This window comes from Schistocerca serialis, chromosome 12 (assembly GCF_023864345.2).
Source record: "Schistocerca serialis cubense isolate TAMUIC-IGC-003099 chromosome 12, iqSchSeri2.2, whole genome shotgun sequence".
In the NCBI taxonomy this organism is placed as follows: Eukaryota; Metazoa; Arthropoda; class Insecta; order Orthoptera; family Acrididae; genus Schistocerca; species Schistocerca serialis.
The window spans coordinates 56,548,958-56,571,893 of record NC_064649.1 but is presented as its reverse complement, the minus strand read 5'-3'; the positions used below and the strand labels follow the sequence as shown (position 1 = coordinate 56,571,893).

The 22,936-nt window shown below is 44.8% G+C and overlaps 1 protein-coding gene across 1 annotated transcript in view; it reads left to right on the top strand.

Annotated features, from left to right (window-relative positions):
* Positions 1–22,936, top strand: part of LOC126427928 (uncharacterized) — a 153,676-nt gene that overhangs the window by 117,176 nt on the left and 13,564 nt on the right. The window contains exons 6-8 of the mRNA XM_050089822.1: positions 3,047–4,283; positions 10,810–10,994; positions 14,077–14,217. Of these exons, the coding sequence (XP_049945779.1) occupies positions 3,047–4,283; positions 10,810–10,994; positions 14,077–14,217 (1,563 nt within the window). The remainder of the gene's footprint in view (positions 1–3,046; positions 4,284–10,809; positions 10,995–14,076; positions 14,218–22,936) is intronic.

Sequence of the window (22,936 nt, the reverse complement as noted above, 5' to 3'; positions counted from 1 at the left end):
CGTTTTTATTTTGCGTGTTGCTATGGGTTAACTAATCGATTTGCATTTTTTACGTATTGTCATTTTGTCATTCGGAGATGGTGAGCGGAGGTGTGGACGCTAGAAAATGGAGTGCCAAGAGGAGAAATAGGAACATTTTCGACAAATTCTTCTGTTTGGGTTCAGTAGCGGGGCGACATCAGCGGAGGAAACCAGAAACATTTGGGCCGTGTATGCCACTGCACAGAGCACAGGGAGAAAATGGTTGACTCGTTTTAAAAAGAGGATTGTTTTGACATTAGCGGCTCTGGACATGTAGAAAGATCTTTGGGGTTTGACGAATATCGTTTAAACTCATTAGTCCACAGTGATTTACTACAGATGTGATGAACTGTCATCACTCCACCATCGTGTGACGTTTGCATGCAGTCGTTCAAAAATCGGATATTCGGACACCGCCCACTCTAAGTCAAAATCACGAAAATCAATGAGTGACCATGTGTGCATATTTGCTAGCCCATCATCAATTGGCTCGTGACCAACATCTACCATTACCGTCCTGTAACGTTATCAGCGACGTTGAATGGTGTCTTTCTGCTAACATAAGGAAAAGAAAGAAATGATTGAGCCCAAACAAAGCAGCAACTTCCCATACAAAAAGTTGTGCACATCAGCAGAAAGTGGTGGTGTTGGTAAGTTACTATGGGACCAAACTGCTGAGGTCATCGGTCCCTATGGTTACACACTACCTAATCTAACTTAAACTAACTCACGCTAAGGACAACACGCACACCCATGTCCGAGGGATGACTCGACCCTCGGTTGTGTGTGTGTGAGGGGGGGGGGGGGGGAGGGGCGTCGCACGAACCGTGGCAAGGTGCCTAAGACTGCATGGCTCCTCCACGCGGCCATCAACAGAAGCTAATGTTACGTATCTGGTGGAACAACGACGGTGCGGTATATTACGAATTGCCTCCCTGGGGTGTGACAATCACTGCTGAAATTTACGTCATGTCAGCAACTGAGACCTCTGAGAGTTCACAAGCAATGACCAGGAAGACTGCATGGAGTGATGATACCCCTCGCCCCCCCCACCCCCCCACCCGCATTCTGCCAGACTGACAAGAAACACTATATAGGAGTTGGGTTGGGAAGTCATTTCACACATACCTTATTCACTTTATCTCACGCCCTCAGATTTTCACCTTTCCCGCTCTCTATCGGACACCCTTTAAGTAACTTCCTTTCCGCATGAAAATGCACTCCGAACATGGCGCGATGAGTTATTCGTCTCAAAACGACGTGGTTTACACAGTCGCGGAATCGAAAAGTTACGCCAGTGATAGCGCTTAGTGGCCGTGCGGTTTAAGGCGCCTTGCACGGATTGCGCGGCCCCTCCCGCCGGAGGTTAGAGCCCTCCCTCGGGCATGGGTGAGTGTGTTGTTCTTAGTATAAGTTAGTTTTAAGTAGTGTGTAAGTCTAGGGACTGATGACCTGAGCAGTTTGGTCCCTTAGGAATTCACACACATTTGAACACTTGGTAACAGACTTGTAAATAGTGAACAAGAATATATTGTCGATGATCAAAGTCTCTGTTATGTGTATCTGTTGCGCTGCTTACACTTACGGGAAAACGCTACGAATTAATACACCAACCTGATACATTCACATCCAAAGATTCCTTCTATGAGTTTCACTTTTTTCGTCAGGCGTTTTTAAAAATAGTGAATATAAGTTCATTTTAATGGACCATTGTTCAATGCTTTCACATATATTCACGGGTTGTCAAAAATTTACAAAATAATAATTATTCATTGTAACAAGTGTGTTTGCCTGTGTTGTTTGTACTTGTCCTGCCATTTGACCCTTCCATTTGTTCATTTCCTTAACATAAAAATAACTAATGACTGCTTTCTAATCGTTTTTCCTTTACACATTGGTGATGAAACTTGAATGTTGGTGCATTGTAATGAGTTTGATTTCACTTCTTTTGTATGTTTTGCCTATAACACTTGTCCAGGTGAGATTGTAAACTTTCGGAAACTATCATATGAATTAAGTACCATAAATAAAACAGACGATTACATTATTCAGAAACAATATATTAATGAAAATCTAATCGCCGCTAAAGTTCCACCCATGAAGCTGAATCACACCAAAACCTACATTTGCCTTCTGTTGACAAAACGCTTGAGCAAAAAGTATTACCTACAAGCTTATTACTACTCACTGTCATTTCACATTCAAACATATTTCATATACACATGTAAATCACAGCTCTGAGTATTGCAAAGAGAACTAAAAACATGAAAAGATCATATAGCACTGTTAAATCAAATCAAAATATCACTGATAGAATCTCTGGAAATTGACACACAGCATACTTTACATGGGGAACGGAAGCAATAAAGAGGTTTCTCTTCCAAGTTTCAGAAACTGCATAAGCCGACTAGATGATCTAATTTCTTAAAAGCATCAAGATATCCCAAATGGCTGGCCGTTGTGGCCTAGCGGTTCTAGGCGCTACAGTCTGGAACCGCGCGACCGCTACGGTTGCAGGTTCGAATCCTGCCTCGGGCATGGGTGTGTGTGATGTCCTTAGGTTAGTTAGGTTTAAGTAGTTCTACGTTCTAGGGGACTGATGTCCTCCGAAGTTAAGTCCCATAATACTCAGAGCCATTTGAACCATATCCTAAATTTCAATCTCCACTTGAATGATGGAGTCAAAATATTATAGAATCCAAACCTATTGCAATATTATTATATGATCGTCAACACATATTCTTGAGCATGAGATAGCCAGCTATTAAAAATAAAATCCTTCAAGTATCCTTGAGAAAAGAACGTAACAAGCTGGATATGGGAAGTTAAAAATGATTTAGAAGTACACGACGTAAAATCAGAATAAGCAGAAGATGGAGACATTTTCTGAAGAAACTTGTTAAATTTAGGCGGGTTCCAGATCAGAAGCTGCACAAGAGGTGCGAAGTGTCTTGAAGAAAGAATAATATACTATCATACAAAATTCTAACTGTGTCACGCTGACCGAATCCTTGCCCCTTTGCAGGTACCGACTGTGCAGACGCATCAGCCCCCCAGGCCCGTGGTTCCAGTACACCACACCTCGACTGCCTGGACAGCACCGCTCAACGCCAGTGTTCCAGCACAACTGCTCTCCAGCGCCATACCCACACTGCCCCGAGACGTCGAAATCATCCAAGTGCCTGATGCAGTTCTCAGGAACCGGACACCATCAGAGTCGATTGGCGCCAGTAGCATACGCAGACGCAGGCTCGCCCATTCAGCTATGATGGAAGAGGAACTACTTCTACAGGATGGCAGCAATGGGGGAGAATCTACTACAGAAGCAGAACGGTCTGACAGCAATCTGGGGAAGGCTGAAACTATTCCTGTTCCTGCTGCTGAAGATGTCACTCTCCAGTCTTCACTACCTGTAGAAACAATCCCGACAGCAGAGAGCACATATGCTATGGACGTGACAAACTCTCTGAGTACCACTGAGGTGTTTGCAGAAGGAACGGATGTGGGAGGAGGAATCCTTTATGGGGCTAACTTTCTGATGGATGAACTGATGCAAAATGATGGGCCACCTCAGTTTGCATCAGCTACAGAGGAGAATGAGTCTACCACCCGAAATGATGGCAATGGCAATCTCGGAGCCTCAAATAATGGGGAGAACAACAATGGATCTGTAGGAGACATAACAACAATCGGAACAGCCAAACTGGGCCAACTCTCAGAAGAGCATCAGAGCACTGTGACTGAAATGATGACTACAGTGGTATATACAGGTAAAGGAGTCAGTCAGGACAAGATTTACAGTCAAGGGGTTTCCTCAACCGTTCCTAGTAGTGTCAAGGAGGAGGGATCCAGTATAGCAAATGGTAATGCTGCTCTTAGAAGCAGTGCAGCCCCACCTCCAAAAGACGCCCACCCTGCTGAGACAATGGAGTTGTCAGAGTCCAGATCAGCAGCTGCATCAGCACTGGAAGGTCCTTCCAGTTTCCAAGCACCAAGGGAGCCGGCTATGTCTGACCGTCAGCCTGTGGCGGGCCCAGTGGACACTGAGGCTGGCGCTGAGGTGGAAATGGAGGTGGATGTGGAGCCAGCCAGTGGTGAGGTGGACTGGGGCCGGGTGTTCGGCAGCATCCTGCTGGCCCCCACACAGGCCTTCGGGCTGGAGCACGAGGTGGCCGGGGCGCTCATGTACCTGGGAGTCGCCCTGAGTTCCCCGGTCACTGCTGCTGCCCTCGCCGCTGGGGCCATCGTTGGAGCCTTCACGGGTAACTCAGGGTCTGCCTCTGTATCTGAGCTTGGTGGTGGGTTGGATCGTTCAGATTAGGAGGGTTGTACGAAAAGCTCTGTTAGAGAAAGTGAGAATTTATGTTTTTAAAAATCTTTTGCTTTGTAGCATGATCTCCCTTATTATTAATACGCTTCATTCAGCGATTGTGATAAATTCCTGTTCAACTCATCGCTCATTTTATAAATCCCAGATCCATTGCTACCATTCGAACTACTCAAAATCGACTGCTTCAAATGAAAACTGCTTTCTTTGATATAACCTAAATCCTGCGTAATGGAAGTTGGTTCTGATGTAACATAACAGACACTTTCAGCCACCTCACAAAAATCCTTCCCTATCGAAATCAATCTCTTTCCTTATATTTACTTTGCTTCCTTTCTTCACGTGTTTAAAAGTCTCATGTTTGGGTCCGTATTTAGCATTTATCTCCAGATTGACTAACGTACATTCAAAGCCCGATCCAGCTCTTACTCACAGTGACGTTATTGGTTTTGCAATGGACGGGATGGCTTCCATCAACTAATCTTGCAAATCCTGATATGAGTGCACTTCCCTTCTTTAGGCCTTTCTTTAGGAAAGCCTTTTGAAGCAATTGATGCATTTCAGTCGAAGCAGGAGGCGAAAATACCTCGCTTCTGCTAACAAGTTTGATTAAAAAGATAACATTTTGATTACTATTAAATAAATGAAATCGATAAAGACATCCCAGTAACTTTCATAGTATTTTGCCTTGATGAAGTGTGATTACAGTTTTATCATCTTCTGATCAAACGATGTTGTTTGGTGTACATAATGATAAACTAGTGTTAAATTTATATTCCGTCGTTTTTCTAGTGACTTTTGTAACACATACAGTGATAGCTTTCACGACCGAATGTCACAGTAGCTGATGAGTTTTCCGGGCTTTATAGGCGTGGTCGATGCAATTTTTGGGTTCCGGACGTTTCGTCCAGAGCTGTGCTGGACATTTTCAGAGATGTTTCTGGTGACGGTGAATCTTGGGGACTGAAGAGTCGGGCGTCCGAGACCGACCTAACTATTGTGTGTAGTGATCTTGGTCGAGTTTACACGTGGTCAGCAGAGATGATAATCTTTATCAGAGATGAAACGTAACTATAGATTGTCGGCCTTTCAAAATTATCTATCGATTCTGCAGAGCCACTGTCCATTATCACTCAGTTTCGTCACTTCTTCTTTTCTCTTAAAATTGTCACTATTCTGGTATATTTCGATGTCTTCTCTGTATAGTCGTGGATAAAGTTTTGTCAGATAAAATTTCTGTTTCGGAAAACTTCATGATTTCCTGACTGAAGACTATATTCCGCTACAGCTGATTTTTCTGTTTTCTGTAGCCGACAAAGACTTTTGTGTCCTACCAGTCTTGTTCTACATCTACATCTACACCTACATGATTACTCTGCAATTCACATTTAAGTGCTTGGCAGAGGGTTCATCGAACGACAATCATACTATCTCCCTACCATTCCACCTAAACTTTTCTGTTCGAGCTCTGATTTCTCTTATTTTATTTTGAAGATCATTCCTACCTATGTACGTTGGGCTCAACAAAATATTTTCGCATTCGGAAGAGAAAGTTGATGACTGAAATTTCGTAAATAGATCTCGCCGCGCCGAAAAACGTCTTTGCTTTAACGACTTCCATCCCAACTCGCGTATCATATCTGCTACACTCTCTCCCCTATTACGTGATAATACAAAACGAGCTGCCCTTTTTTTGCACCCTTTCGATGTCCTCCGTCAATCCCACCTGGTAAGGATCCCACACCGCGCAGCAATATTCTAAAAGAGGACAAAAGAGTGTAGTATAAGCTGTCTCTTTAGTGGACTTGTTGCATCTTCTAAGTGTTCTGCCAACGAAACGCAACCTTTGGCTCGCCTTCCTCACAATATTATCTATGTGGCCTTTCCAACTGAAGTTGTTCGTAATTTTTACACCCAGGTACTTAGTTGAATTGACAGCCTTGAGAATTGTACTATTTATCGAGTAATCGAATTCCAACGGATTTCTTTTGGAACTCATGTGGATCACCTCACACTTTTCGTTATTTAGCGTCAACTGCCACCTGCCACGCCATACAGCAATCTTTTCTAAATCGCTTTGCAACTGATACTGGTATTCGGATGACCTTACTAGACGGTAAATTACAGCATCATCTGCGAACAACCTAAGAGAACTGCTCAGATTGTCACCCAGGTCATATATGTAGATCAGGAACTGCAGAGGTCCCAGGACGCTTCCCTGGGGAACACCTGATATCACTTCAGTTTTACTCGATGATTTGCCGTCTATTACTACGAACTGCGACCTTCCTGACAGGAAATCACGAATCCAGTCGCACAGCTGAGACGATACCCCATAGGCCCGCAGCTTGATTAGAAGTCGCTTGTGAGGAACGGTGTCAAAAGCTTTCAGGAAATCTAGAAATACGGAATCAACTTGAGATCCCCTGTCGATAGCGGCCATTACTTCGTGCACAAGAACGATGTTTTCTGAAACTATGCTGATTACGTATCAATAGATCGTTCCCTTCGAGGTGATTCATAATGTTTGAATACAGTATATGCTCCAAAACTCTCCTGCAAACCGACGTCAATGATATAGGTCTGTAGTTCGATGGATTACTCCTACTACCCTTCTTAAACACTGGTGCGACCTGCGCAATTTTCCAATCTGTAGGTACAGATCTATCGGTGAGCGAGCGGTTGTATATGATTGCTAAGCAGGGAGCCACTGCATCAGCGTAATCTGAAAGGAACCTAATCGGTATACAATCTAGACCTGAAGACTTGCCCGTATCAAGCGATTTGCACTTTGCTGGTCGGTGTGCTTCACATATTTTCTTAGTGATCTGATGTCATGTTTCTGTGTCGACCTGATCAGTTGCTTTTTTGATAAAAGGTTTAGAAACCGTGTTCTTCCATCGCTATATTTTATCAGTGTCCCTTTTCTTACTGTTGCTCGGTCACAGAATCCTATTAACTTCTCTGTTTAAATAGCCTTTTTTTCGAAAACCTGCTACAGATGTTTGAATACGGCGTCTGTGTGTTCCGGAGTGGCCATTCTCTTGGCTCTGTCTACAAGACTTTTAGTGACACCTCTCTTTTGTTGCGGATGATGGTTGGAGTTCTTATGCGAATATCTATCTGTGATTTCAGAAATTCCTTATGTTTCAACTTCTGATCAGCTTGTCTTATTACTATAACATCCGAGAAGTATATTGCATTCTATTTTCCATAGAAAAGAAGTGTGAATGTTTTAGTTGGACCACTTTTTGCGCTTGGTGACAGATGGCGCTGTAATAATCACATGCCGGCCGGAGTGGCCGTGCGGTTCTAGGCGCTACAGTCTGGAGCCGAGAGACGGCTACGGTCGCAGGTTCGAATCCTGCCTCGGGCATGGATGTGTGTGATGTCCTTAGGTTAGTTAGGTTTAATTAGTTCTTAGGCGACTGATGACCTCAGAAGTTAAGTCGCATAGTGCTCAGAGCCATTGGAACCTAAACTGGATTTTTGGGTTCAGAACTCGGAAATAACAAAAGAATTCGTCTAAAGCTTTTTTACCATGTGTCCAAACTAGGAGTGTATCGCCAACAAACCGATACCATCGACATGGTTTCTTATTTGCATTTTCTAGGGCTGACTGATTTTTTCCATATAAAAATTAAGGATCGCAGGTGACACCATCAGCTTGCTTATAAAATTCACCGTGCCACTGGAACTGACTAGAAGTAAGGCAGTGCCGACATAGTGTGTATATTCACTATGATTTCAATTAACGAAGTTATGATTTATACAACGCATGTTTTCCCAGTGGCTCAGTCTGCTCTTTTTAGACACTGTCTTCTATGTTGTGGCGGGTAACGTCACTGTTGTTTCACTTAGTTTTTCTGGATTTATGGTTGCCGTAGATGGGCAAGTGTTCTGTCTTTCCATGTTGGTGCTCTTGATTTCAGGCGATCTCCACAGCATTCATCTAGTACTTGGTTTATGGGCGTGAGTCTTGCCATGTCTAGGTATATCTATTTTTTGCCGTTCCTGGATTGTTGTCAACTTTTTTCGGATTTCTGATGGAGTATTATTTAACAGGACATGAAGCCATGCTAGTGGGGTCGACTTTGCCGTTCATATTATTATTATTATTATTATTATAGTTTCATAGATTTGGACGTCAATTTTCTTCACATCGTGTTTCTACTGCATGCAAGGGGTCATTACTTCGCCACAGTGTAGACCAGTGTTTGCTCTGCAGTGCGTAGTGTAATTAGGAGTACATCCGCTGCCAATGATGTTATTTCGAGTTTTCAGTTGCTGGCTATTTAGTTCTAATAATGGTTCTAATGGCTCTGAGCACTATGGGACTCAACTGCTGAGGTCATTAGTCCCCTAGAACTTAGAACTAGTTAAACCTAACTAACCTAAGGACATCACAAACATCCATGCCCGAGGCAGGATTCGAACCTGCGACCGTAGTGGTCTTGCGGTTCCAGACTGCAGCGCCATTAACCGCACGGCCACTTCGGCCGGCGCTGTTTAGTTCAAGGTGTTTTTGAAGGTAAGCGACTTGTCATGAATTATGCCTAGATATCTGGAATATTTGTTGTGTTTATCGCGAACTCTGCAGAAGGTTAAGTTCCGTGTTTGTCAGTCGGTTATTTAAATGGAAGGAGAAATGTTCTATTTTACTTGGGTTTGGGCACAGTCTCCAGTTTATGTAGTACAAGTTTAGTACTTCTACATCAGCTGTTAGTTTTTCCCTCTCCTTCTAGCCACTAGTATAACGTCTTACTGTCTCATTTAGCCGGAAAGGAGGAAACGGCGTAATGATCATCATTCAAATTAATAAGGGAAATAAGAGCTCGTACTGAGGCGTTCAGACAGTCGTTTTTCCCTCGGGCCATGGGCGAGTGGAACAGAAGGGAGGAAATACGACTTTCACATCTACATCTACATTTATACTCCGCAAGCCACCCAACGGTGTGTGGCGGCGGGCACTTTACGTGCCACTGTCATTACCTCCCTTTCCTGTATGGTTCGCTTTGTGGCGGAGGGCACTTTACGTGCCACTGTCATTACCTCCCTTTCCTGTATGGTTCGCGGGAAGAACGACTGCCGGAAAGCCTCCGTGCGCACTCGAATCTCTCTAATTTTACATTCGTGATCTCCTCGGGAGGTATAAGTAGGGGGAACCAATATATTCGATACCTCATCCAGAAAAGTACCTTCTCGAAACCTGGTCAGCAAGCTACACCGCGATGCAGAGCGCCTCACTTGCAGAGTCTGCCACTTGAGTTTGCTAAACATCTCCGTAACGCTACCAAATAACCCTGTGACGAAACGCGCCGCTCTACTTTGCATCTTCTCTATCTCCTCTGTCAACCCGACCTGGTATGGATCCCACACTGATGAGCAATACTCAAGTATATGTCGAACGAGTGTTTTGTAAGCCACCTCCTTTGTTGATGGACTACATTTTCTAAGGACTCTCCCAATGAATCTCAACCTGATACCTGCCTTACCAACAATTAATTTTATATGATCACTCCACTTCAAATCGTTCCGCACGCACACTCCCACATATTTTACAGAAGTAACTGCTACCAGTGTTTGTTCTGCTATCATATAATCATACAATAAAGGATCCTTCTTTCTATGTATTCGCAATACATTACATTTGTCTATGTTAAGGGTCAGTTGCCACTCCCTGCACCAAGTGCCTATCCGCTGCAGATCTTCCTGCATTTCGCTGCAATTTTCTAATGCTGCAACTTCTCTGTATACTACAGCATCATCCACGAAAAGCCGCACGGAACTTCCAACACTATCTACTTGGTCATTTATATATATTGTGAAAAGCAATGGTCCCATAACACTCCCCTGTAGCACGCCAGAGGTTACTTTAACGTCTGTAGACGTCTCTCCATTGATGACAACATGCTGTGTTCTGTTTGCTAAAAACTCTTCAATCCAGCCACACAGCTGGTCCGATATTTCGTAGGCTCTTACTTTGTTTATCAGGCGACAGTGCGGAACTGTATCGAATGCCTTCCGGAAGTCAAGGAAAATGGCATCAACCTGGGAGCCTCTATCCAATATATTCTGGGTCTCATGAACAAATAAAGCGAGTTGGGCCTCACACTTTGGCGCGAATTGTGCCCTCCGCCACACACTGCGTGGTGGCTAGCGGAGTATATATGTAGATGTAGATGTAGAAAAGTGTATATAGAATAGTAAAGTCCATGGGTCTCGGTTTACACTGGATAGCTGAGGACCCAAAGCTTGGGCCCTGGAAGGCAAGGTCCCAGGTTCGAACCCCATTCCAATACTCAGTTTTAACCTACCAGTAAGTTTAATCGCGACTTACATGCCACTCCGACCGCGTGCTGACTCTCTGGGAGAAGCGGGCCCCCCGTCCTCGCAGTGACGTCATCAGCGGGCCCCCTGTCCTCGCAGTGACGTCACCAGCTGTCCCATGTGTTCCGCAGCGCTGCTGGTGGGCGCGCCGCTGGAGGGCATCTACTCTGCGGGCTGGACGTTCAACGCGATGCTGACGCACGGCGCGCTCTGCGGCTTCCTGTTCGTGTGGTCGCCGCTGTCGCAGGGGGTGGCGCTGGCGGCGGCCGCCTTCTCCGTCGCCCTCTTCTCCGCCGTCGAGCCCGCCATGTCCTCCGTGAGTACTGTTTCATGCGCCAGATGCTCCTGCCCTCAAACATACACTACTGGCCATTAAAATTGCTACACCAAGAAGAAATGCAGATGATAAACGGGTATTCATTGGACAAATATATTTTACTAGAACTGACATGTGATTACATTTTCACGCAATTCGGGTGCATAGATCCTGAGAAATCAGTACCCAGAACATTCACTTCTGGCCGTAATAACGGCCTTGATACGCCTGGGCATTGAGTCAAACTGAGCTTGGATGCGTCTACAGGTACAGTTGCCCATGCAGCTTCAATACCATACCACAGTTCATCAAGAGTAGTGACTGGCGTATTGTGACGAGCCAGTTGCTCGCCCACCATTGACCAGACGTTTTAAATTGGTGAGAGATCTGGAGAGTGTGCTGCCTAGGGCAACAGTCGAACATTTCTTGTATCCAGAAAGGCCCGTACATGGGCTGCAACATGCGGTCGTGCATTATCCTACTGAAATGTAGGGTTTCGCAGGGAGCGAATGAAGGTTAGAGCCACGGGCCGTAACACATCTGAAATGTAACGTCCACTGTTCACAGTGCCGTCAATGCGAACAAGAGCTGAGCGAGACGCGTAACCAATGGCGCCCGATACCATCACGCTGGGTGATACGCCAGTATGGCGATGACGAATACAGGCTTCCAATGTGCGTTCACAGCGATGTCACCAAACACGGATGCGACCATCATGATGCTGTAAACAGAACTTGGATTCATCTGAAAACTGACGTTTTGCCATTCGTGCACCCGGGTTCGTCGTTGAGTACAGCACCGCAGGCGCACCTGTGTATGATGAGCGTCAAGGGTAACCACAGCCATGGTCTCCGAGCTGATAGTCCACCTGCTGCAAACGTTGTCTTGCAAACGTCCCCATCTGCTGACTCAGGAATCGAGACGTGGGTGCACGATCCGTTACAGCCATGCGGATAAGATGCCTGTCATCTCGACTGCTAGTGATACGAGGCCGTTGGGATCCAGCACGGCGTTCCGTATTACCCTCCTGAACCCACCGATTCCATATTCTGCTAACAGTTATTGGATCTCGACCAATGCGAGCAGCAATGTCGCGATATGATAAACCGCAATCGCGATAGGCTACAATCCGACCTTTATCAAAGTCGGAAACGTGATGGTACGCATTTCTCCTCCTTACAAGAGGCATCACAACAACTTTTCACCAGCAACGTCACTCAACCGCTCTTTGTGTATGAGAAATCGGTGGGAAACTTTCCTCATGTCAGCAAGCTGTAGGTGTCGCCACCGGCGCCAACCTGGTGTGAATGCTCAGAAAAGCTAATCATTTGCATATCACAGCATCTTCTTCCCGTCCGTTAAATTTCCCGTCTGTAGCACGTCATCTTCGTGGTGTAGCAATTTTAATGGCCAGTAGTGTATAAATGTTGCAGGAAGAGAATCGCCTGCTACAGAAAGTGGTCGCTGTTACGAGGTAGCCCGCTGGCACAAGTCAACTACACAGCCTTGTCACAAGGCCAAATACGGTTGGGTAACAAAATAAAAAAAAAGATGGCAATAAGGATTGTTATTGTTGTTGCTGTTGTGGTCTTCAGTCCTGAGACTGGTTTGATGCAGCTCTCCTTGCTACTCTACCCTGTGCAAGCTTCTTCATCTCCCAGTAGCTACTGCAACCTACATCCTTCTGAATCTGTTTAGTGTATTCATCTCTTGGTCTCCCTCTACGATTTTTACCCTCCACGCTGCCCTCCAATACGAAATTGGTAATCCCTTGATGCCTCAGAACATGTCCTACTAACCGGTCCCTTCTTCTACTCAAGCTGTGCCACAAACACCTCTTAGTTATGTGATCTACCCATCTAATCTTCAGCATTCTTCTGTAGCACCACATTTCGAAAGCTTCTATTCTCTTTTTGTCCAAACTAATTACCGTCCATGTTTCGGTTCCATACATGGCTATACTCCATACAAATACTTTCAGAGACGACTTCCTGACACTTAAATCTATACTCGATGTTGACAAATTTCTCTTCTTCAGAAACGCTTTCCTTGCCATTGCCAGTCTGAATTTTAGATCGTATTTATGAGGACACTACACGATATTAGGCAGGTGTATCGGTTTCTTTCGCTTTTCAGTGTATATTAAGAGCGGATTTTTGATCAGAGTTTGAAAAAATTAGGATCTGTAGGAGAATACTGGTGATTTTTTTGAAGTTTTTAATCACGTATCGCTTTTCGAAAAAAAGCAGCGAACAGTCGACGAATTAAATGGTTCTTTATTTACCTAGTTAATTTAATATTTTCATTCTATGTATTGTGAAACTAAGGCAATCAAAATTTTTGCATCTTTGCTCGATTTCTGCGTTTATTACGGGAAATAATATGAATAAAAAACCGCAAATTGGATATTTCAGAAACCGGTTATTTTGAGCGATTTCAACAGTCAGGTTAAACTGGCGTCGAAGAAGACGGATACAGCAGAAACCGGTTGTTTCATCGATAAGCGTCATCCTTACTGGAGCGGGGCCAACGGGATGTACCTGCCCTGCAAAGAACTCGTGACGTCACACTAGTCGCATTGTCCGCCACACTTCGAGAAACTTCGGCTCTGTGCAGGGTCCAAGGGAAATCAATACGTAATTGAAAAGGTACCACTATTTCTCAAATTTCTCGTATGCTGTCGAGAGCTTACGTGTATTTAAACGAGCATTCAACAATTATTAAACTCGTATGAAGTGGTTACTTGCTCCCAGCCAGAAATTGCTGCTGGCACTCGTGACCTGCAGTGTCACGTGATGTGAAGTACGAGCCACGGCCTGTCTTTCTCGTGGGCCCCGTACTGGAGGGTAGCTTCAATTCAGCTGCACCCGAATTGTAGGCCGCCCGGCACTCTTCTATGTATGGCTGTGTTGCTTGTCTTCTGGGGGACACAACAACTACCTCTTTACCAGGTGAAGAGTTGCGTGTCTCAGTAGAATCGTTGAGCCCGTCACGGTTCTCTGTTGAGCATTTCTGCCCCGCAGTCACACAGCTCGATACCTGCCACCGATGTAAGCAGCGGTGCCTCTGTTCTGCCGTGCAGGTACCGATGCCGGTGATGAGCCTGCCCTTCAACCTGACCACCATGCTTTTCTTCAGCGTGGCCAGCAGGAGGCTCTGGAGGCCAGAGGAGCTCTCCAGCCCGGAGCAGCACTTCCGCGACTACCGGGCCGAGATGAAGAAGGTAACGTATCAACACTTGCCGATTCGGAGTGTGCTGCTTCGAAATCGTAAGCGCGCAACTATATAGTATTGTGGCAAATTTTTATTTTGGCCGTCTCTGGTTCATGAATGTACAGTTTATAGCTGCAGTTGTTACCGGTATAGGGTTCACTCGCCCATTCTCAAACCACAGGCCCTGTTTTTAACCGTAGATAGCTATGCGACATCGTGCCAAAAGGCACGAATAGCTTTTTACAGCCGGGCGCAGTGGCCGAGCGGTTCGAGGCCCTTCAGTCTGGAACCGTGCGATCGCTATGGTGGCAGGTTCGAATCCTGCTTCGGGCATGGATGTGTGTGATGTCCTTACGTTAGTTAGGTTTAACTAGTTCTAAGTTCTAGGGGACTGATGACCTCAGATGTTAAGTCCCATAGTGCTCAGACCCATTTGAACCATTTTTGAGCTTACCACAAGAAAGTCAAAATCTGAACAACAAATACTGTCATTGATAAGACGACCTATGTCTCTACTCTTATACTTCAACGAATACATCTACAAGGTGGTCCATTGATAGTGACTGGGCCAAATATCTCACGAAATAAGCATCAAACGAAAAAACTATAAAGAACGAAACTCGTCTAGCTTTAAGGGGGAAAGCAGATGGCGCTATGGTTGGCTCGCTAGATGGCGTTACCATAGGTCAAACAGATATCAACTGCGTTTTTTTAAATTGAAACTACCGTTTAATTACATTTTCGTGTAGTACGTAAAGAAATATGAATGTTTTAGTTGGACCACTTTTTTTGTGAAAGGTGGCGCTGTAATAGTCACAAACGTGTAAGTACGTGGTATCACGTAACATTCCGCCAGTGCGGACGGTATTTGCTTCGTGATACATTACCCGTGTTAAAATGGACCAGAGAAGACTTTTACTCCAATTTATCTCTCTGTATCGTGAGTTTCCACAACTATGATCAAGGATAAGAACGAAGATAAAAATAAAACAGCATTGGCAGTTACTGAAATGAAATGGCAGGTGTCGCTTGTTTCCCAGTCATGTATTACGCAGGAAAAGTTAAAGAGAAGAACAAAAGAAGGAAGTACTTTGGTTCTTCCATGGACGATGTGAGTTATACAGGGTGGTCCATTGACAGTGACCGGGCCAAACATTTCACGACATAAGCATCAAACCAAAAAACTACAAAGAAGGAAACTCGTCTGGCTTGAAAGGGGAAACCAGATGGCGTTATGGTTGGCCCGCTAGATGGCGCTGCCATAGGTAAAACGGATATCAGCTGCGTTTTTTTAAAAATAGGAACCCCCATTTTTTATTACATATTCATGTAGTACGTAAAGAAATATGAATGTTTTAGTTGGACCATTTTTTTCGCTTTGTGATAGATGGCGCTGTAATAGTCACAAACGTATAAGTACGTGGTATCACGTAACATTCCGCCAGTGCGGACGGTATTTGCTTCGTGATACAATACGTCTGTTCATGTATGGCTATTGTGATCAGAATGCCCAACGGGCGTGTGCTGCTCGGCATCCTGGATGACATCATTTAAGCGTCCAGACCGTTCGCCGGATAGTTGCGTTGTTTAAGGAAACAGGAAGTGTTCAGCCTCATGTGAAAAGCCACCAGTACCTGCAACAAATGACGATGCCCAAGTAGGTGTTTTAGCTGCTGTCGCGGCTAATCTACGCATCGGCATCAGAAGAACAGGGCGAGAATCGGGAATCTCAAAAACATCGGTGTTGAGAATGATACATCAACATCGATTGCACCCGTCCATATTTCTACGCACCAGGAATTGCATGGCGACGACTTTGAACGTCTGCCACTGGGCACAAGAGAAATTACAGAACGATGACAGAGTTTTTGCACGCGTTCTATTTAGCGACGAAGCGTCATTCACCAACAGCGGTAACGTAAACCGGCATAGTATGCACTATTGGGCAACGGAAAATCCACGATGGCTGCGAAAAGTGGAACATCTACGGCCTTGGCGGGTTAATGTATAGTGCAGCATTATGGGAGGAAGGATAATTGGCCCCCATTTTATCGATGACGATCTAAATGGTGCAATGTATGGTGATTTCCTACGTAATGTTCTACCGATGTTACTACAAGATGTTTCACTGCATGGCAGAATGGCGATTTACTTCCAACGTGATGGATGTCCGGCACATAGCTCGCGTGCATTTGAAGCGGTACTGAATAGCATATTTCATGACAGGTGGATTGGTCGTCGAAGCACCATACCGTGGCCCGTACGTACACCGGATCTGATGTCCCCGGATTTCTTTCTGTGGGGAAAGTTGAAGGATATTTGCTATCGTGATCCACCGACAACGCCTGACAACATGCGTCAGCGCATTGTCAATGCATGTGCGAACATTACGGAAGGCGAACTACTCGCTGTTGAGAGGAATGTCGTTACACGTATTGCCAAATGCATTGAGGTTGTCGGACATAATTTTGAGCATTTATTGCATTGATGTGGTATTTACAGGGAATCACGCTGTAACAGGATACGTTCTCAGAAATAAGTTCACAAGGTACATGTACCTCATTTGAAGAGCCGAAATAAAATGTTGAAACGTACCTACGTTCTGTATTTTAATTTAAATAACCTACCTGTTGCCAAGTGTTCGTCTAAAATTGTGAGCCATATGTTTGTGACTATTACAGCGCCATCTATCACGAATTGAAAAAAGTGGTCCAACTAAATCATTCATCTTTCTTTACGCACTACACGAATATGTAATAAAAATGGGGGTTCTTATTAAAAAAAACGCAGTTGATCTCCGTTTGACCTATGGCAGTGCCATTTAGTGCGCCACCCATAGCGCCATCTGGTCTCCCCCTTCAAGCTAGACAAGTTTCGTTCTTTGTAGTTTTTCCGTTTGACGCTTATTTCGTGAGATATTTGGCCTGGTCACGATCAATCGACCACCCTGTATATCTACATGGTTAGTCTGCATACCAAACGTAAGTGCCTGGCAGAGGGTTATCGAACTACCTTCACACTGATTGTCTATTAGTCCACTCTCGAACAGTGAGTTGATAAAACGAACAGCTGTTTCTTTCCGTACGAGCTCTGATTACCCTTATATTATTATGATGATCGTTTCTCGCCACGTAGCTCGGCATTCGGAGGAAAAAGCTGGTGAATCAAATTTCGTGAGAAGATCTCGCTGTATCGAAAAACAGGTGATTTCCACCCCGAATGCTGTATCAATCCGTGACTCTCTCTCCGTCATTCCTCGATAGTACGAAACGTGCTCTTAAACGCAATCTTAGGCTCGCCTTCCTCACTGTATTTCCTATACGTTCCTTCCAATTTAAGTTCTTCGTAATTTCTTGTGCAAAGCTATTCATTCCTTTTTCCATCGTGTTGCACAACTAGCTAAGGTTAAGAACGAGGTGTGTGGTCTGAGAATGGGCGACGGCAGCCATTGAAGCAGTAAATTGTATATTCATGCAAAGATGGACAAAATAAAACAAAATCAGAAGCGCATAAAGTACGCTTCTCAAGTTTGGTTTACACCTGAGCACACGGAAGGAAACAGCATTCTCAGGTAATTCGCAAGTGTTCACAATCATTGACTATACTTTGAATAAGCGTTTACACTAGAGGTAATAGGTGAGAACACAAAATAACGCGCATAGGCTATCAACGCTACATTACAATTTTTTGGCGCTAATAATCGGCACATAGAATGCAACACTGTACAAGATGTTCCAAGGGAAAATGTCAACATTTGGGGATATGAGCAGAAAGATCATATGAAGCAAAAATATCTGATAAACATGGGCTCTAAAATGCATTCCTGAAGCAAATATGCTGCAAGCTCTTTCGTTTCAACACAAAACAAAAAAAAAAAAAAAAAAAACCTCCAGTAAACGTAGGCAATGAAGTGAATGCCCTAAGAGCTACGACCACCTGTTGATCTTCGCTGTTGTGAAGCACATCTCTTCTACTGAACAAGTACTCGTGGCTGTTAATGTATGAATTTTAGAGCCCATGTTTACTGAACTTTTCTTCTTGTTTTGATTCATACGACCTCCTCTCAAAATATGGAAAACAAAGAGCATACATTAGAAGAGATGTTTCACAATAGGGTGGGGTAAATGAAAGTGGCCAGGACGTTAATGTACGCATACAACCACACCCCGCGACGGGCACACTACATATACCTCCGCCACGTGATCCATACCGGTTCAGAGCGTAGTGCGAGCTGTGTCAAAGCGGACGACGGTACTCACGGTGGAGCAGCAGGTATTGGATGTGGAGAGTTACGTGACAACAGAGTCGTGGAAACGGGGTGGCCAGTTGTTTACTGAGAAGTTTGATGGTATCGAAGCGTCAGCAAAGAGTGGCATGCAATGCCTAGTCCGAAAATGGCGTCCGACAGGATTTGTTTTGAACAAGTCAAAAAACATTCCGAAACGTGCCCACACACCAGAGAATGTGGCTGCGGTTATCCAGAAAATGCTTCAGAGTCCTAGTAAATCAACCCGGCACCTATCGCGAGAGAGCGGCAATACACGTCAATTGTGCGAACGAATACTCCACGTGGACCTGCACATGCACCCCTACCACGTGTTTGTTAAAACCAGTAGATGTTCTTCAGTGCCACCGGCTTTGTGAGTGGCTGTTAATCGAGGCAAAAATGAATGGCTTGGACATGGATATGTTCTTTTCATCTGATCAATCCTGATTTCACCTGAGTAGTTATGTCAACTCACAGAAGCACAGGTTCTGGGCAGCGGAGAATCCGCATAACTTCCATGAAACACCATTCCATGATCAGAAGGTTGGGGTTTCATGTGCAGTGTCTGCACTCCGCATTATTGGTTCCACCTTCCTTCACCACACGCTGTCAATGACGTGTTACATTCCTACCATTCGAAATCATTTGTTGTTCCATTAAGGAAGTAGGAAAAGACTACAGTTGCTTCCAACTGGATGGAGCAACTGCCCATACAGACAGCCGAGCCTTGGAGCACACTTACACAGTGATCAAGCCTAACAGATTTTTTAGCAGAGGTCAGTCTGTTCGCGGTCTTAGCTGCTCACCTGATCTGTCAGCGTGCGATTACTTTGTGTAGGGAGCCCTCTAGTCTAAGGTGTATCGCAGCAACCCTCATAGTCTTCAAGAACTACAGCAGCACTTTTCGGATGAGACTGCAGCAATTCCAACACTCCAGCTTCGATCCGCCTTCAACAACTTGCTGACCAGGGTCCAAAAGTGCCGATTGGTGGCCATTTTCAACATCTGCTGTAGTCACGTTAGCACTGCATCCCCCTCCCCTCTGCTGTGTTTCTTTGTACCCTCGAACTCTCTTATCCAGACCGCTTTTATTTGCCCCACCCTGTAGCTCTAAACGTACGCATTTTATAGCCCATATTTGCCAGACATTTTTGCTTCGAATTATGTTTGCTGTCTTATTCCTGAACATTGACCGTTCCTTCTACGACATCCTATATAGTTGTAGTCACGGTGGAAAGCTTTGGTATTCAGAAAGAATTCGTTTCTATAGCGAGAGCGCCGTTTTTTTTACCCGCCATGGTAGCCGAGAGAGCTAACGCGCTGCTTCCTGGACTCGGGTAGGCGCGCCGGCCCCGGATCGAATCCGCCCGGCGGATTAACGACGAGGGCCGGTGTGCCGGCCATCCTGGATGTGGTTTTTAGGCAGTTTTCCACATCCCTCTAGGTGAATACTGGGCCGATCTCCATGTTCGGCCTCAGTTACACGGCTCACAGACATCTGAACACATTCGCACTATTCTATGGATTACACTCGACACAGACAGTTGGGGTACACTAATTCGGTCCTGGGGGGTTCGGGGTGGCGGCAGGAAGGGCATCCGGCCACCCCTTAACCATTAACATGCCACATCCGATTAACGATGGCTGACCCTGCGTAACTGCGGGACAAGGTTGGTTGGTTGGTTTGGGGAAGGACACCAGACTGCGTGGTCATCGGTCTCATCGGATTAGGGAAGGATGGGGAAGGAAGTCGACTGTGCCCTTTCAGAGAAACCATCCCGGCATTTGCCTAGACTGATTTAGGGAAATCACGGAAAACCTAAATCGAGATGGCCGGACGCGGGATTGAACCGTCGTCCTCCCGAAAGCGAGTCCAGTGTCCAACCACTGCGCCACCTCGCTCGGTGCGGGACAAGGCTCAAGCAATAGATAGAGAGAGCGAGAGCGCCGTTTTTGAGGAACTGAGCAAAATATCGTAGGAAAGGAAATAATAGGTGTCTCAATTTGTACGTAAATGTGAAATTCGTGGCGGTAGTGCATTCAATACTGAATTGTAGCTCCACCTTTCCTTTGTATTATAGCAAAACTATGAACTTTTTTCGGTTGACGCTTTTCGCTTGTTTTCATTACAATCGAAGTCAAAACTTTAAAATAGAACGCTTATTACAATTGACCAATTAAAGCTGAAGAAAGTCTAGCATTTACACTCTACTGATTACCAACTGATGACGTTAATGTTAGTGACTTTTGCATTTAAATAACTGATAACTGGAGTATTTAAGATCAGATAAGGATGAAGGGATATAGATAACGTTTCATCAGAATTTCTAAAATCATTGGGGGAAGTGGAAACAAAACGACTGTTCACATTGGTGTGTAGAATGTATGAGTCTGACGACATACCATCTGACTTCCAGAAAAATATCATCCACACAATTCCCAAGACTGCAGGAGCTTACAAGTGCGAGAATTGTCGCACAATAAGCTTAACAGCTCATGCATTCTAAATGATGACGAGAATAATATACAGAACAATGGAAAAGAAAATTGAGGATGTGCTAGATTACGATCAGTTTGGCTTTAGGAAAGTTAAAGGTACCAGAGGGGCAATTATGACGCGGCAGTTGATAATGCAAGCAAGACTAAACAAAAATCAAGGCACGTTCATAGGATTTGTCGACCTAGAAAAAGTTCGACCATGTAAAATGGTGCGAGATGTTCGAAATTCTGAAACAATAGAGGTAAGAGAGAGGGAGAAGTGCTCGGATTAAAAAGGTTGTAAGACAAGGATGTAGTCCTCCGCCTCTACTGTTCAATCTCTACATCGAAGAAGAAACGATGGAAATAAAATAAAGGTTCAGAGCGGAATTAAAATTCAAGGTGAAAGGATATCAATGGTACGATTTGCTGATGACGTTTCTATCCTGAGTGAAAATAAAGAAGAATTACATGATCTGCTGAGTGGAATGAAAAGTACAATGAGTACAGAATATTCAATGAGAGTGAACCGAAGAAAGACGAAAGTAATGAGAAGTAGCAAAAACGAGAACAGCGAGACGCTTAACATCAGGACTGATGGTCACGAAGCAGGTGAAATTAAGGAATTCTACTACCTACTCAGCAAAATAACCAGTGGCGGACGGAGCAAGAACAACATCAAAAGCAGAATACCACTAGCAAAGGAATTCCTGGTCGAGACAAGTCTACTGGTATCAAAAAAATGGTTCAAATGGCTCTGAGCACTATGGGACTTAACATCTTAGGTCATCAGTCCCCTAGAACTTAGAACTACTTAAACCTAACTAACCTAAGGACATCACACAACACCCAGCCATCACGAGGCAGAGAAAATCCCTGACCCCGCCGGGAATCGAACCCGGGAACCCAGGCGTGGGAAGCGAGAACGCTACCGCACGACTATGAGATGCGGGCTACTGGTATCAAACGTAGGCCGTAATCTGAGGAAGAAATTTCTAAGACTGTACGTTTGGAGTACAGCATTATATGGTAGTGAAACATGGAAGGTGAGAAAACCGGAACAGAAGAGAATCGAAATATTTGAGATGTGCGGCTACAGACGAATGTTGACAATTATGTGGACTGATAAGGTAAGGAACGAGGAGGTTCTGTGCAGAATCAGAGAGTGAAGGAATATGTGGAAAACACTGATAAGGAGAAGGGACAGGATGGCTCAAATGGCTCTGAGCACTATGGGACTCAACTGCTGAGGTCATTAGTCCCCTAGAACTTAGAACTAGTTAAACCTAACTAACCTAAGGACATCTCAAACATCCATGCCCGAGGCAGGATTCGAACCTGCGACCGTAGCAGTCTTGCAGTTCCAGACTGCAGCGCCTTTAACCGCACGGCCACATCGGCCGGCAAGGGACAGGATGATAGGACATCTGCTAAGACATGAGGGAATGACTTCCATGGTACTAGAGGGAGCTGTAGAGGGCCAAAACGAGAGGAAGACAGAGATTTGAATACATCCAGCAAATAATTAAGGACGTAAGTTGCAAGTGGTTGAAGAGGTTGGGACGTGAGAGAAATTCGTGGCGGGCCACATCAAACCAGTCCGAAGGCTGATGACTCAACAAGAAACTGCTATATATCAGTTTCTGATGGCTGCAATGACGTTTGCGAAGCACTTCAGGGCCTTACTGTGTATTATGGGGACTGCTACGGTCGCAGGTTCGAATCCTGCCTCGGGCATGGATGTGTGTGATGTCCTTAGGTTAGTTAGGTTTAAGTAGTTCTAAGTTCTAGGGGACTGACGACCACAGAAGTTAAGTCCCATAGTGCTCAGAGCCATTGAACCATTTGTATTATGGGACATATAACATCACCTCGGGTAAACAACTGTAATTTATCATCTGTTAATGACAGTGATACATCACCCATATACACTCCTGGAAATTGAAATAAGAACACCGTGAATTCATTGTCCCAGGAAGGGGAA